This window comes from Monodelphis domestica, chromosome 8, assembly GCF_027887165.1.
Source record: "Monodelphis domestica isolate mMonDom1 chromosome 8, mMonDom1.pri, whole genome shotgun sequence".
Lineage (NCBI taxonomy): Eukaryota > Metazoa > Chordata > Mammalia > Didelphimorphia > Didelphidae > Monodelphis > Monodelphis domestica.
The window spans coordinates 82,855,599-82,869,845 of NC_077234.1; the positions used below are offsets into that span (position 1 = coordinate 82,855,599).

The following is a 14,247-nucleotide window of genomic DNA, read 5'->3' on the forward strand; positions in this document are numbered from 1 at the left end:
AAAAATACATTAAACTGTTGTCTTGTTTCTTCATATTAGGCATAGCACCTGGGAATATCCTTCTCATGGGAGGGGCTGGACAAGTATCTATACTTAAGACAATGAATGAATGAACTCAATATAAATCACTCCCTTACAAACATATCCTTAATAGGTCACTTTATCATAATTAATAGATGCCATTCTAAGACAGTTCATGAACTTCATGTTTAATCTTCATAAATCAAAAACATATAAAATTTTCTTACTAAGAACTTAATTAGTGTGAATGTTTTCTCATTTGAAACTACAAGTAAAAATAGCACAAATCCTTTTAGATTGTGGCAATTTTTTATTTTGTATCAGTTAAAGGAATATATTAAGCAACTTTCTAAAATAATATTAATAACCTCATTCTCTCCTTTTTGGAGGCCGAAACAAAAAAAACAATGTCATCTTTCTAGTGGGGAAATGTTTCATTTATTTTTTCACTCGTTTACTCTTTGCAGATAGATTCTGATGGCACAATTACAATGGAGGAACAGATTGTCCTTGTACTGAAGGCTAAGGTGCAGTGTGAACTGAACATCACAGCTCAGCTCCAAGAGGGAGGTAAGGAGATTCAAAACACTCTTTTATTGTTTCAAAATGGACTGAAGTTGTAAGTTTCCCTTCATTATTCTTATAGTGGGAGACAAAAAGCTTGAAGCTAGGTTCCCATTAGGAAATAAAACATACAGACTGGATTTCTACTTTAGATTCAATGACAACAACAAAACTGATCATTGGCAAGTCTACCAAGTGGTCACAAAATGAGCTGAGAGATGTTTTAGCTGTGTTTAAAACTAAACTGGCTGGTAGAATTTGTATTTTTAAGTAAAGAAAGAAAAATTAGCTAAATACCTACATATCTTCTTATGAGACAAAAAAAAGAAGTTGTTAATTATATGTTATGGACACAAGGAAAAGAAAACTGGATTTGAGCCACAGCTCTGTTTCTTCATTTAAATTTGTGACCTTGGGTAAATAATTTAATCTTCCTATGGCTCTGTAAAATGGACATAATAATGTTTTGGCCTCAAAGGGTTGTGAAAAACCAAGTGGAATCCAACACTGTATTAAAAAAAAAACACTATGTATACCCTACAATGCTTTCTGAGAGGACATTTTCAATGGCACAATATAAAATACTGGAAATGTAACTTTTTAAAATGAAATCTTTCCATACAAAGAAAAACTAGTATAAAAGGTATATAGGAAATGGTTAGCCTGATTTTAAAAAAGACATTTTCATGTCACTAGCTAGAGTAAGTCACTTAACACCTTTTCTCCCACAACTGTCTCAGTTTACTCCTCTGTAAAATGAGAGACTTACCAGACACAAAACAGGAACAAATCAGTATACAGATGGTCCAGCTCAAGCCATAGAAGGAGGCAAAGCTACATCAACACTCAGAAAGAAACTACAGGAAAGTATTTTACTTCAAATAGATTTTTTAAAGGAATAGAAAGGCAAAACCACGATGGCAAAATAGAGACATGGAAAGTTCTATCCTCTCTGAAAATCTTGTCCAAAGAATCTTAAAATAATGTTTCAAAAGAAATACCGGAGTGACAGAAACAACTATAGCAGAACATCCCCACTCCCACACTTGGAAGTTCCAAGTCCTAACACAAGCCTTCAGAGAAGCCCTAAGTTCTAGGTAAGGCAGTCCACAATGTGCCTGTTCAGTGTAAGCCTAGATCGAGGCCCAAGCCTGTAGTGAGGCCACATGCCCCAGCTTAGAGAAGCATGCAGCACACTTGGCTGGTATAGGTCAAGAGTGAGGATTAGAGACTCTGTCCAAGCCCAAAGAGAAGCCTCAAGTCTCCACAAAGAAGTCGGCAGTGCTTCAAGCTGTTAAGCCCAAAGAGAAACCCAAAGCTGCTATTCAAGTCTCCAGCGAGGACCTAAAATCCAAGTGCAAGGCAGTGCCTGCTGTACCTGGCCAGTATAAGCCCAGGGTGAGGCCTGGAATTCTTACTCAAGCTAGAAGTTCTGAGTGCCAACACAAAGTAGCTCATAGTACTCTGAACCCTAAAAGCTACCAGCATGTTCTGGAAGAGAATGAATCTGGATACAGGCAATTATATCACATAGGAAGAAATGAAACTTGCAGAAACACAGAAGTAGAACTGCAAGAAAAAACTGAAGCTTAAAAGAGTACCCCCTCTATATTTAGAACACAGCCCACCTTTAAGATACAAATAAAAGTCAAGAAAAAAGGATAGAAAAATGAACAAATAATAAAAAACACTCAGCCATGGAAAATCATTATGGAAACAAAGAGTAAAACACAGACTCAAAAGGGGAAAGTGAAATCAAAGTAGCCACATGCAAAACTTAAAAAAAAAAACTTTGGAAGACCTCAAAAAGGATTTCAAAAATTAAATAAGGGAGGCAGAGAAAAATGGAGAAGATAAAAGGAAGTGAGGCAAGAATAAAATAGTATCTTAAAAAGTAGAATTGGCAAAGAAGAAGAGGGACAACAATCCAATAAAGAAAGAGCTTCTTAAAAAGAACTGGCCAAATGGAAAAGGAGATTCAAAAGCTCATGGAAAAAAATAATTCTTTAAAAATTAGAATTGGACAAGTAGAAGCTAATAACTTCTTGAGACATCAAGAAATAGTAAAACAAAACCCAAAGAATGAAAAAGTAGAGGAAAATATGAAATATCTCATTGGAAAAACAACTGACCTGGAAAACAAATCCAGAGTGAAAATTTAAGAATTATTGGACTATATGAAAGCTATCATAAAAAAAATCCAACCATGGCATTATAAGAGATTATCAAAGGAAATTACCCTGATATCCTTGAATAAAATGGGAAAATTGAAACTGAGAGAATTCACATCTCACCTTCTGAAATAAATCAAGAAATGGTAACTTCCAGGAATAGTATAGCCATATTCTAGAGCTTGCATGCCAAGAATAAAATATTGCAAACAGCCAGAAAGAAACAATTCAAATACCATGGAGCAACAATCAGGATTACACAGGATATAGCAGCTTCTACATTAAAAAAACAAAACAAAACAGAAGTTTGGAATATATTACAGAAGTCAAAGGAACGAGGTTTACAAGCAAGAATCACCCACACAGCAAAATTAAGAATATTCTTTCAAGGGAAAATTGGTAATTTAATGAAATAGAATATTTCCAAGCATTCCTGATAAAAAGACCAGAACTAAACAGAAAATTTTATTTTCTAATACAGGACTTAAGAGAAGCAGAAAAAGGTAATGAAGAAAGGGAAAATATAAGGGATTCAATAAGTTTAAACTATATTTCTACATGGAAAGATATTTGTAAGTCTTAAATTTTTTATCATTGTTAGAGCAGTTAGAAGAAATATACATAGGTAAAGGGTGCAAGAGTAAGTTTATTAGGATGACATGATATGCAAAAAAACAGGGAAAGAAAGAATGGGGTAAATTATCTTACCAAAAGAGGTAAAAAAAGAACTATTATAGTGGAAGGGAAGATAAGGGTGACGACAGGCAATATTTAAACCTTACTCTCATCAGAATTGTGTCAGAAAGGGAAAGAGAAGAATCAAAAAGGGGGAAATAAAATGGAAGGGAATATAGAGGTGGTCATCATAACTGTGAATGTGAATAGAATGAACTCACCCCTAAAATGGAAGTAGATAGCAATGTGGATTAAAAAATCCAATCATATAATGTGATGTTTACAAGAAACACATCTGAGGCAGGGAAACACACACATAAAGTAAAGATAAGAGGCTGGAGCTGAATTTATTGTACTTCAGCTGAAGTTAAAAAAATTAGGAGTAGTACTCATGATCTCCAGTTGAGCTATAGCAAAAATAGAACTAATTAAAGAGAGAAGGAAGGAAAATATATCTTGCTAAAAGGTACTATAGCTAAATAAGTAATATCAATACTAAACATATATGCACCAAATGATATAGCCTCCAAATTTATAAAGAGTAAATAAAATGAGCTTCAGGAATAAATTAACAATAAAACTATACTAGTAGAATACTTCAATTTTCCTTTTTCATAACTAAATAAATCTAGCAAAAAATAAGAAAAAAGTGAAAGAAGTGTATGAAATTTTAGAAAAGTTAGGTTTAATAGATCTCTGGAGAAAATTGAATGGGAATAGAAAGGAATAACCTTCTTTTCAGCAGTACATGACACCTACACAAAAATTGACCATGTATTAGGGCATGAAAATTTACCAACCAAATGCAAAAAAGCAGGAATAATAAATGCATCCTTTTCAGACCATAACACAATAAAAATGATCACCAATAAAGATAAATGGAAAGAGAAATTAAAATTGAATTGGAAGTTTAACAATCTAATTCTTTAAAAGGGTATGTTTAAGGACAAATAATAAAAAAAAACAATAATTTCATTAAAGAGAATGACAATGAGGAGACAATATATTAAAACTTATAGGATACACCCAAGGCAATACTTAGTGGAAAATCTATATCTAAGTTTGGCATGCAACTAAAAAAATAGAAAAAGAACAAATTAAAAATCCCTAATTAAAGACTACATTGGAAATCCTAAATATTGAAGGAGAAGTTAACAAAATTGAAAGTAAAAGAACCATTGAAGTAATAAATAAGAATGGAGCATATTTCTAGGAGAAAAAATAATATAGAACATTGATTAATTTGATTAAGAAATCAAATTACCAATTTAAAAAAAGTGAAAAGGGTCACTTCATCATCAATGAAGAGGAAATTAAAGCAATTATTAGGAGCTTCTTTGCCCAAATATGTGCCAAAAAATGTGGCAATCTAAGTGAAATATATATATATATATATTTCAAAAAACACAAACTGCCCAGATGAACAAAAAGAGGAAATAAAATACTTAAATAATCCCATCTGAGAAAAAGAAATTGAGCAAGCTATAAATGAACTCCCTAAGAAAGAATCCTCAGGGCCAGATGGATTCACAAATGAATTCTTTCGAACTTTTAAAGAATAACTAATCTCTAAACTCTATAAACTATTTGAGAAAACGGGCAAAGAAATTAGTCCTACCTAATTGTTTCTATGATACAACTATGATGCTAATACCCAAGCTAGGAAAAGCAAAATCAGAGAAAGGAAATTATAGGCCAATTTCCTAAATTAACAGAGATGCAAAAATCCTAAATAAAATACTAGAAATGAGACTGAAACAATATGTCACAAGAATCATTCACTATGATTAGGTGAGATTTATTCCATAAATTCCAGGATGGTATAATATAAGGAAAATTATCAACATAATTGACCATATCAGTAACAAAGCTAACAGAAATCGCATGATTATCTCAAAAGACAGAGAAAAAACTTTAACAAAATAAAAAAAAATCCATTCTTATTAAAAAAAAAACATGATAAAGCATAGGAATAATTAGGCCAGTCCTTAAAAAGATTAATATCAGCATATATCACATGCAATGGGGATAAGATAGAAGCCTTCCAAATAATATCAGGGATGAAGCAAAGATGCCCATTATGAACACATTTATTTAATATTGTACTAGAAATGCTACCTTTAGTAATAAGAGTATATGAGAAATTGAAGGAATTTAAGTAAATGAAGAGACCAAATGATCACTCTTTGCAGATGATGATATGATGGTCTACTTAGAGAATCCTAGAGAATCAGCTAAAAAACTGTTGAAATAATAACTTAAACAAAGTTGCAGTATACAAAATAAATCCACATAATCAGCATTTCTACATATTACCAACAAAGTCCAGCATCAAAAGATAGAGAAAGCCCATTATGACTATAGACAATATAAACTACATGGAAATCTACTTGCCAAGAGAAACACAAGAACTATACAAATAGAATTATAAAACACTTTTCAGACACAAATAAAGTGAAATTTAAAACAATTTGAAAAGTATTAACTGCTCATGGGTAAACTAAGCTAAAATAAGAAACATGGCAATTCTGCCTAAATATATTTACTATTCAGTGCCACACCTACCAAACTACCAAAACACTCTTTTATAAAACAAGAAAAAATAATAAATAAATAATAAAATTCTTCTGAAAGAACAAAAAAGTCAAGAATATCAAGAGAATTAATGAAAAAATGTGAAGGAAGGTGGCTTATCCATACCAGATCTCAAACTGTACTATAAAATAGTAATCAACAAAACAATCTGATCCTAAGAAACAGAATGATCGCTCAATAGAATAGATCAAGATATTCAATATCCAGGATTATATGACCTTAGCAATCTAGTGTTTGATAAATCCAAAGATGGGTGCTTTGGTGATAAAAATTCACTATTTGACACAAACTGCTAGGAAGACTGGAAAAGAGTGTGGCATAAATTGGACATATATCAACAGGCCTCCTTTCTCAAATATATACAGAACTAATTTAAATTTATACAAATACAAGTCATTCTCCCACTGACAGCCATCAAAGGATATGAAAAAGCAGTTTTCAGATAGAGAAATCAAAGCTATCAATAATCATATAAAAATGTTTTAAATTTCTCTTACTTAGAGAAAGGCAAATCAAGACCATTCTGAGGTACCGCCTCTTACCTGTCAGATTGTCCAATAGGATAGTAAGGGAAAGTAACAAATGTTGGAAGGGATGCGGCAAACTTGGGACACTAATGCATTTTTAGTGCAGTTGTGAACTGATCCAACCATTCTGGAAGGTAATTTGGAACAATGCCCAAAGGGCTATAAATCTATGCATACTCTTTAATTCTGTAATATCATTAATATGTCTGTATCCCAAAAAGGTTTTAAAAAGGAGAGAAGAACCTCCTTATGTAAAATTATTTATAACAGCTTTTTGTGGTAGCAAAGAATTAAAAATTGAGGAGATGTCCATCAATTGAAGAATATTTGAAGAAATTATATGATTGTAATAGATGATGAACAACATGATTTCAGAAAAAAATCTGTGGAGATTTACATGAACTGGTGTAGACTGAAATAAGCAGAACCAGAAGAATATTGTATATAGTAGCAGCAATATTGTACAATGATTAATTGTGAAAGATCCAAGACAGTTATGAAAGAACTTAAGATAAAAAATGCTATCCACTTCTAGACAAAGGAATAGTCTCTTAATAAAATGATGAATGTGGAAGTATGTTTTGTATGAAAACACATGTATAACCCAGATCAAATTGCTTACCGCCTCAAGGAGGAAGGAAGGAAGGGAAGAAGGAAAACAATGTGGATCTTATAATTTTGGAAAATGTATGTTTTGGAAAATGGAAATTGTTAATGAGTGTAATTGAGAAAAATAAAATTCCTTTTAAAAATGAATAAAGAATTAGTTTAAAAGTTAATTTAAAAAATCAAAGAGTTATGGTGAAGCTCTCAGGATAAGACAACAGTAACGCTAAATATGACTAAAAGCAATAATCAGGGAAACTGATACTTAATACACCATATATATTAATATTAATAGTTTAAAATATTGCATTAGATTATATAATACCTAAATACATAAGTAAAATTTAACCAAAACATAGGGAGATTTATACAGTAATTTAATGAAGGATGTCATTGTACCTGTTCAGACCTAGGAAAATACAACAAGAAGATCAAGAAAACCAAGAAAAATGAAATTTTAGAAGTTATATGTAAACTTTATAATAGTTATAAGGATTATAGTGGATTGAAGAGGGACAGGGGGTAAGGAAGGTTTTGTAACATGGAATGGAAGAGTTGAAGGGACAGAGGGAATATGGCTGCCGGTGAGGTAAAAGGAGAAAGATACCCCTGCTGAGAGGCTATCTTTGAAAAATAGGTTCCCAGAAATGGGCCAATGATAGCCTGAGGGAGTGTCTTTCCTATTGATTGATGTTGAAGATACCCTGAGTAGGTAAGCACAGACCCCCCTGAGGGACAAGTCTCCCCCAAGACCAACATTGCTCAACAGGGGTCCCATGAGGATCATTTATGGTTCAATGGCTATCCTTAGGTTCTGCTCCCTCTAACGTCCCCCTGAAATGACAGTCCCCTTATCTGACTGTGGTTTATTTAAATAAAGATGAATTTTAATAACAAGTTTGGATTGGGGAGGTATCAGGGTAGAGGGAATAAGGATTTCCCTATACTTTTCCCCAGATGAGATTTGAGTCTCTCTCAGCTTTTGAGCTGAGGCCAGGCCTCACAAGATGGTGGAGGGTTTCTTTTATTCCTATCTATGCTATATCTCTGCTAGCTTTCTTAAGTTCAAAGTCTTTAGTAATATACAACAAGAGGAAGAAAAGATTCTGACATTCAGAGCTGTTTGGGCCTGTATCTTCAGGCTGACGCCCCTAAAGAATGGCCTTACAGTTCAAACTGCTCCACTTAAATACTTTTTTTTTTGATGACATGATCACAGGAATCCAGGTAGAGCACACAGTTGGGAAAATCAGGAATAGAAGAATTTCTATCCAGAGACAGGGAGAGAGGCTCCTTCCAGTCCGAGAGCCAGGAATAGAGTCTCAGGAGATCAACTGTCACTCTCCAAGTTTCCCTCCCCCCACCAACTGTCATTCCTGTCAATATCTTCTCTTTAACATTCTAATTGCTGTATATTCCACCTGAGTGGCAGAAAGTCCAAAACTTACTTCAGTTTTCCTTTCTACAACTTCAGGAGATTACTGGGTTAGAAAGGATAACAGATTTTGCCACTGTACATAGCATCTTTACAAAAACTGATGATACATTAAGACCTAAAAACTTCATGAACAAATTCCAATAAGCAGAAATAGTAAATACATCTTTTACTGGTCAGAATTCAATAAAAATTTATATTAAATAAAGGACTATTGAAGAACAGATTAAGATTAGTTGTAAGCTAAATTTATTAGTCAAAGAATGGTGGGTAAAAAAACAGTTTCATGAATCAAGCATCCTTCTCTCCTCTTGGTAAAGAAGTGATAAACTCAAGAAGCTGCATGTGATATTTTCTGACATGACCAAAGTGGGAGTTTGCTTTACTTGACTACTCATAGTTGGTCATGGAATTTTATAATCAGTTTAGGAGGGAAGAAGTGGGAAAAATAGAAAAGATGGTGAGAGGGTCAATGAAGTTTTGTGGAATTTTTAATGCTTAATGGAAGATAAAAGGAAGATAGCTTTAAAAATTACATGTTGAATTTCTTATATAAGCAAGCTGCATATTATATAGATTCACAGTTTCATTTAAGATGTTTCTTGGTTCTAATTTATATATGGAAATGCTCATTTAACTTATTTATTTTCATAATAAAAATTTAATTTAATTTAAAAAATTAACTTTGATGAATTCTGATGTGCCTTTTACCTATAGCATGCCATCTCTCTATGATCATGTTACCTCATGGCAAGTAATGAATGTTTCCTTATTCAATTATTTTTACAAATTCATATGGAAATTGAGGGAAGACAATAGAATGAAAATCTGAATTAGTGAGATGAAAAGACTAGGATAATGAAAAACATTTCATTTCTAATTTCTCTCAAGAATAAAAAAAAGAAAAAAGAAACAAAATCCTAAGTTAAGGAAACTGAATGGACATGTCAACAATATTAAAATAATTTTAATTTAACCCTAGATTTAAAGCTGGAATATAGTCTTAAAAGTCATCTTATCTAACTCTTTCATTCTACAGGAAAATTTAAATGACTTGCCTCAGGTCATATTAGTAGTAAGTAAGATAGACAGGATTTGAACCTAGAACCTCCAACTCTAAAGTCAGCACTTTCTCTACTATGCTATGGTCTATGATTACCAGCAATTATATTACTACCAGTACAAAATAGTAGAATTTATCTTAAGTTTCAAGAATACAGAAACATAGGGAAAGTGCATTTGGAACTCTCAAGATATTAGAATATATTTTACGTCACAGATTAAAAATTTCTACTAATAAGTTTTTGTGCTGGCACATACACAGATTTGGGTGTGATAATTAAGGATGTTAATTTAGGGAAAGAGATTAGTGAGTCATTATGCAATTAATTGTAAGAAGGAAGTAATACATTTTTCCCTTTTGTCAAGTAATGTAATATAGTTTATACTTACAATATATGAAATGATGATGAAAGAAAAATATGTTAATTAAAATTTATATTCAGTTGGACATTGATAAACTCTCTGAGAAGCAGTTATGGAAATATCTGATCTTTTTCAAAGGATCAACATTAAAATGTTGTGTTTTAAGTAAACTTGTCTGCAAATTCTTTTGTTTGGGAGGTTAATTTTATTTGAAAAAGATATTTCTACGGTCAAAAATGTATTGGGAAGTCCTTTTAAATAAATATATCATTTAAAATGGGTGACTAGTTGTAATAACCATTTAGTTAACAAATAAGCCAACAATTTTATTTAACATTTATTTGAAGGATAATAACTTTAAGAAGCCACACACAGTTAGTTAACCTTGTGTAAAGTGCTCCTGCCTGAAAATTTCATGTCGGAGCTATGCATTTTTAGTGGAGAAAATAGCAAATGGAAGATAAACATGGACCAATTAGCAGATAGGTTAGACTTGGAGTCAGAAAGACGAGTTCAAATCAAACCTCAGGCACTTATCTGGAATGAAAATAACATGTCAGGTGCTTTGCAAACCTTAAAATGCAATATAAATGCTTTCATTGTTATCATTACAGGGATAATTTACACAGATATCATAGAAAATATGTTGGATAATCTAACACAGGTAACACAGATAATCTAACACAGTAAATTATCAATAGTGAAAGAGAAAAAGATATACTATGTGGTTTAGGAACAGAAATGAACATCTTGGACAAAAGCTGAGAATAGAGATTGTTACAGCATGAGCAGAATTTTGAAAGAAGGCAATAAGCCCAGAGTGAGAGGAAACAATGAGAGCAGTTTAGACAGCTATACCAGTGGAGAGAGATGTAGGTGGACCTGAGCATAGAGAAAGAGGTGGCAACCAAGGTGTAGAGGTCTGCTAAAGAAATACATATTTTAGTTTGTGACATTTAGTGTCACAGCTTTTGTTTCTTAATAGGCTAAAAATGAAGCTTTCTCAAAGGAAATTTGATTTTCTTGAAAAAGTACTATAAATATATTCCCAGGAATAAAATCAAAACATTTTCTTAAGTTATTGTCCCAGAAATCATCAAGCTATATGAAGGAATGAACTATACCAATAATATGACAGGTATGTAGGATGCATTTCCTCAGGAGCAGATAAAAAGAAAGCTTTTTCTAGCATGAGATTTAAGTTGTAATTTTAAAATCTTTCTTCATTCCCCTCTCCCATCAAGTAAATACATTTATCACTTTACCAAGCAGACATACTTTCTCTAATCCATTTCCCAATGAATAATGTTATAGTAAAATTCCAGTATGTTTGACTACCCAGAGCAGAGCTATAGTCTGCATCATTTTTTTGAAATAATGGAAGAATTCCGTTTTTAGTGAAATTATTGTGACATAGAATGAAAATTATACAACCTATTGAAGTTGGGTTTTTTCTTATTTGGATGAGTTCTGGGTGTAAAATGCCTAAGGAGCTGTGATCTGATTTGAGAGATTTAAGCAGATGTTTAAAGCCTGTTGGCAACTAACTCACTGTCAGCAAATATCCAGGGCTCAGGCAAAGATAAATTCTCTGTCTTTCAGAATTAATGTTGGACTTCATGGAATTGATGAAAAGAACAGCAAGAAATTAAGACTAGATCTTAAGTTTTTGGTGTGATGTTCAATCTACCCAACTCCATGCTTCCTGATATTCTGTTTGTATACTGTGAAGATAAAGAAATAGGATTGTAGGTTTAGAGCTAGCTGGGACTTTATATATCATCTAATACAGTGATGGTGAACCTTTTAGAAACCTTAGAGACCGAATGCCCAAACTGCAACCCTTATGAAGCATGAGAGCCTCTCCCCCATCTTACCCAAGATAGGGGAGGGGAGAAGCACTCCCATTGGGCTGCTGGGCAGAGGAGTGGGTGATATGATAAATATCCTCAGATGGGCATGGAGATGGGAAAGGGAGCAGCCTCCTCCAGCATGCGTGCCATAAGTTCACCAAAATGGATCTAGTCAAGTCAATCATTTTGTAAATGAGGGAACTGAAACCCAGACAGGTTAAGTTACTTGCTCTCAGTGTTACAAAGTTAAAGTATAAAGCCTACAAGCATATTTAATAGACTTCAGTAGCTGCAGCTCCTTTGCCCAGGGAATATTTTTAAAATAATGAGTTCTGTAGCTCATGTTTTAGTTGCAGTAACTCTATCAGGCAAGTTATTCAGGTATTGTTCACATTTTCAACTATGAACATATCATCATAGATATTCTGTACACACAAGTTCCCATTCTTGCAAATATAAAGGTCTCAATGGTTGTACTTTTAACAAAAATAGTCAAGTAGGTTCAGGGACAAGCAGGGAGGAAAAACTATATTTCAGAACATTGAGGTAAACAGAATTTGAGTATTTGTGATATGTAATTTTAAGTACTGAGTGAGTATTTGCAATATGTAAAGTAAGTCTAATTTTAACCTCCTTGTACCTCAATTTGTGCATCCATGAAATACAGATAATAGCATTTCCTCTGCCTACCAGGCAGAATAATAGTGGAATAGCTTATTATTATTAAGTAATTATTTAGTGTTACTTCTGCTTCATCTTAACATTCAGGTTTCCCTTATATCTTCACAATTCCCTGGAATTTTTAAGGTTTTTTTGTATTTGTAGTCTGTTGTAAAACAGCTCTATTTTCTAATGTTTTCATTTTCTTTTTTATCTCTTTCCTTCCTACCTGCCCTCCCTTTCTTTTCCTTCAGAGGGAAATTGTTTTCCAGAATGGGATGGACTAATTTGCTGGCCCAGAGGCACAGTCGGGAAAATACTGGCTGTCCCATGTCCTCCTTATATTTATGACTTCAATCATAAAGGTATTGAATTCCTCCAGAAATGGTTGATCAAAAACAGAAAAGTAGTTCTCTTATGTTTGTGATAGAACTAAAGGGAAATGATCAGACTAAACATGTTTCCTTGCATTTTTACAGGAGTTGCATTCAGGCACTGTAACCCAAATGGAACATGGGATTTTATGGACAGTTTAAATAAAACATGGGCCAATTATTCAGAATGCCTCAGCTACTTGCAACCAGAGAGCAGCACAAGAAAGGTATCTGGATGTTGGGTTTTTTAAATAAATAGCATACTGATCTTTAAAATACTTTTGGTATCCTGCAGTTATGTATAGAACTCATTTTTATGCTTTCTTCATTGAGAATATGGAAAAGAACATAAGAATAAAATGAAATTCTTTCATTCCTTTTATTCAATTAAGTAGATATTTAGTGTCTACTATCTATACAAGTCACTGTTCACCTGCATCTTGGTCCTTTCTGATATTTTCAATGATATATAAGCTTATTTTCTTTTTCATGCACCAATCCCAGAGAATGGGACACCTTTTTTTTTCTTCCTTAAGTCAGGGCTACTTCTAAATATCTGCCAAATGGAAGACCAATAGTGATAAATGAAGCAATGGAACTATATAGGATTTAAGGTCCTTTCTAAGTCTAAATTCTATTATCCTAGAATTGCTTCTAAACTCTTCATGAATAGCCTGCTCCTACATTCCCTGAAACCCAAAATATTTTAAACTCTGGCTTCCCCTATACTGAATGGGTATACCTTTTGATTTTTAGATGGCAAATTTTAAAAAATCTTATAAAGGATGCCTGGTAGTTAATTTCATGAATATTTGAAAAACTAGAAGCATCTTGACATAATGGAGAGTTACCATAAAAGTCAGGAATATCTGGATTCAAATCCTATCTCTAAAAGCTGTGCAGCCCAGATATAGATTTGCTCTGGTTCAGAATTTCCTTTTTAAAACTTCACTAGACTAATGGAATGAAAGCTCTGATCACTAAATTTTGAAAAGTTATAATTATGAAACCCAAAATGTTAGTACTTTCTTTAGTTCCTTAAAGATCATTCATTCCCAACGTCACCACCCTCAGCTTCCAGATGAGGAAACTCAAAACCAAAGAGATGAAGACTTTGCTATGATGAAATAAATAGTCATTGGAAGAGCCAGAAGTTGAAATATGCAATTTGTTTTTGACTCCCAACCCAGTGTTTGGACAAAGAAGTGATTAACAAGGCCTCTAGAATTTTTCATAAAAAGAAATAAAGAATAGTTTACATATTGTAATGCAGTCATTGCTTTATCTTACTCATTTAAAATGCATTTAATGTTTAATGTTAATTTAATGTTAAATTACTTA

General features: G+C 32.8%; 1 protein-coding gene across 4 annotated transcripts in view; it reads left to right on the forward strand.

The window, feature by feature from the left end:
• PTH2R (parathyroid hormone 2 receptor) overlaps window positions 1–14,247 on the forward strand; it is a 153,563-nt gene that overhangs the window by 33,524 nt on the left and 105,792 nt on the right. For 2 of the 4 annotated variants that reach the window (XM_007501827.3, XM_001369519.4), the window contains exons 2-4: window positions 489–591; window positions 12,787–12,897; window positions 13,012–13,133. In XM_007501827.3, the coding sequence (XP_007501889.2) occupies window positions 489–591; window positions 12,787–12,897; window positions 13,012–13,133 (336 nt within the window). The remainder of the gene's footprint in view (window positions 1–488; window positions 592–12,786; window positions 12,898–13,011; window positions 13,134–14,247) is intronic. The other 2 variants (XM_056807773.1, XM_007501826.3) reach the window with 1 other exon arrangement.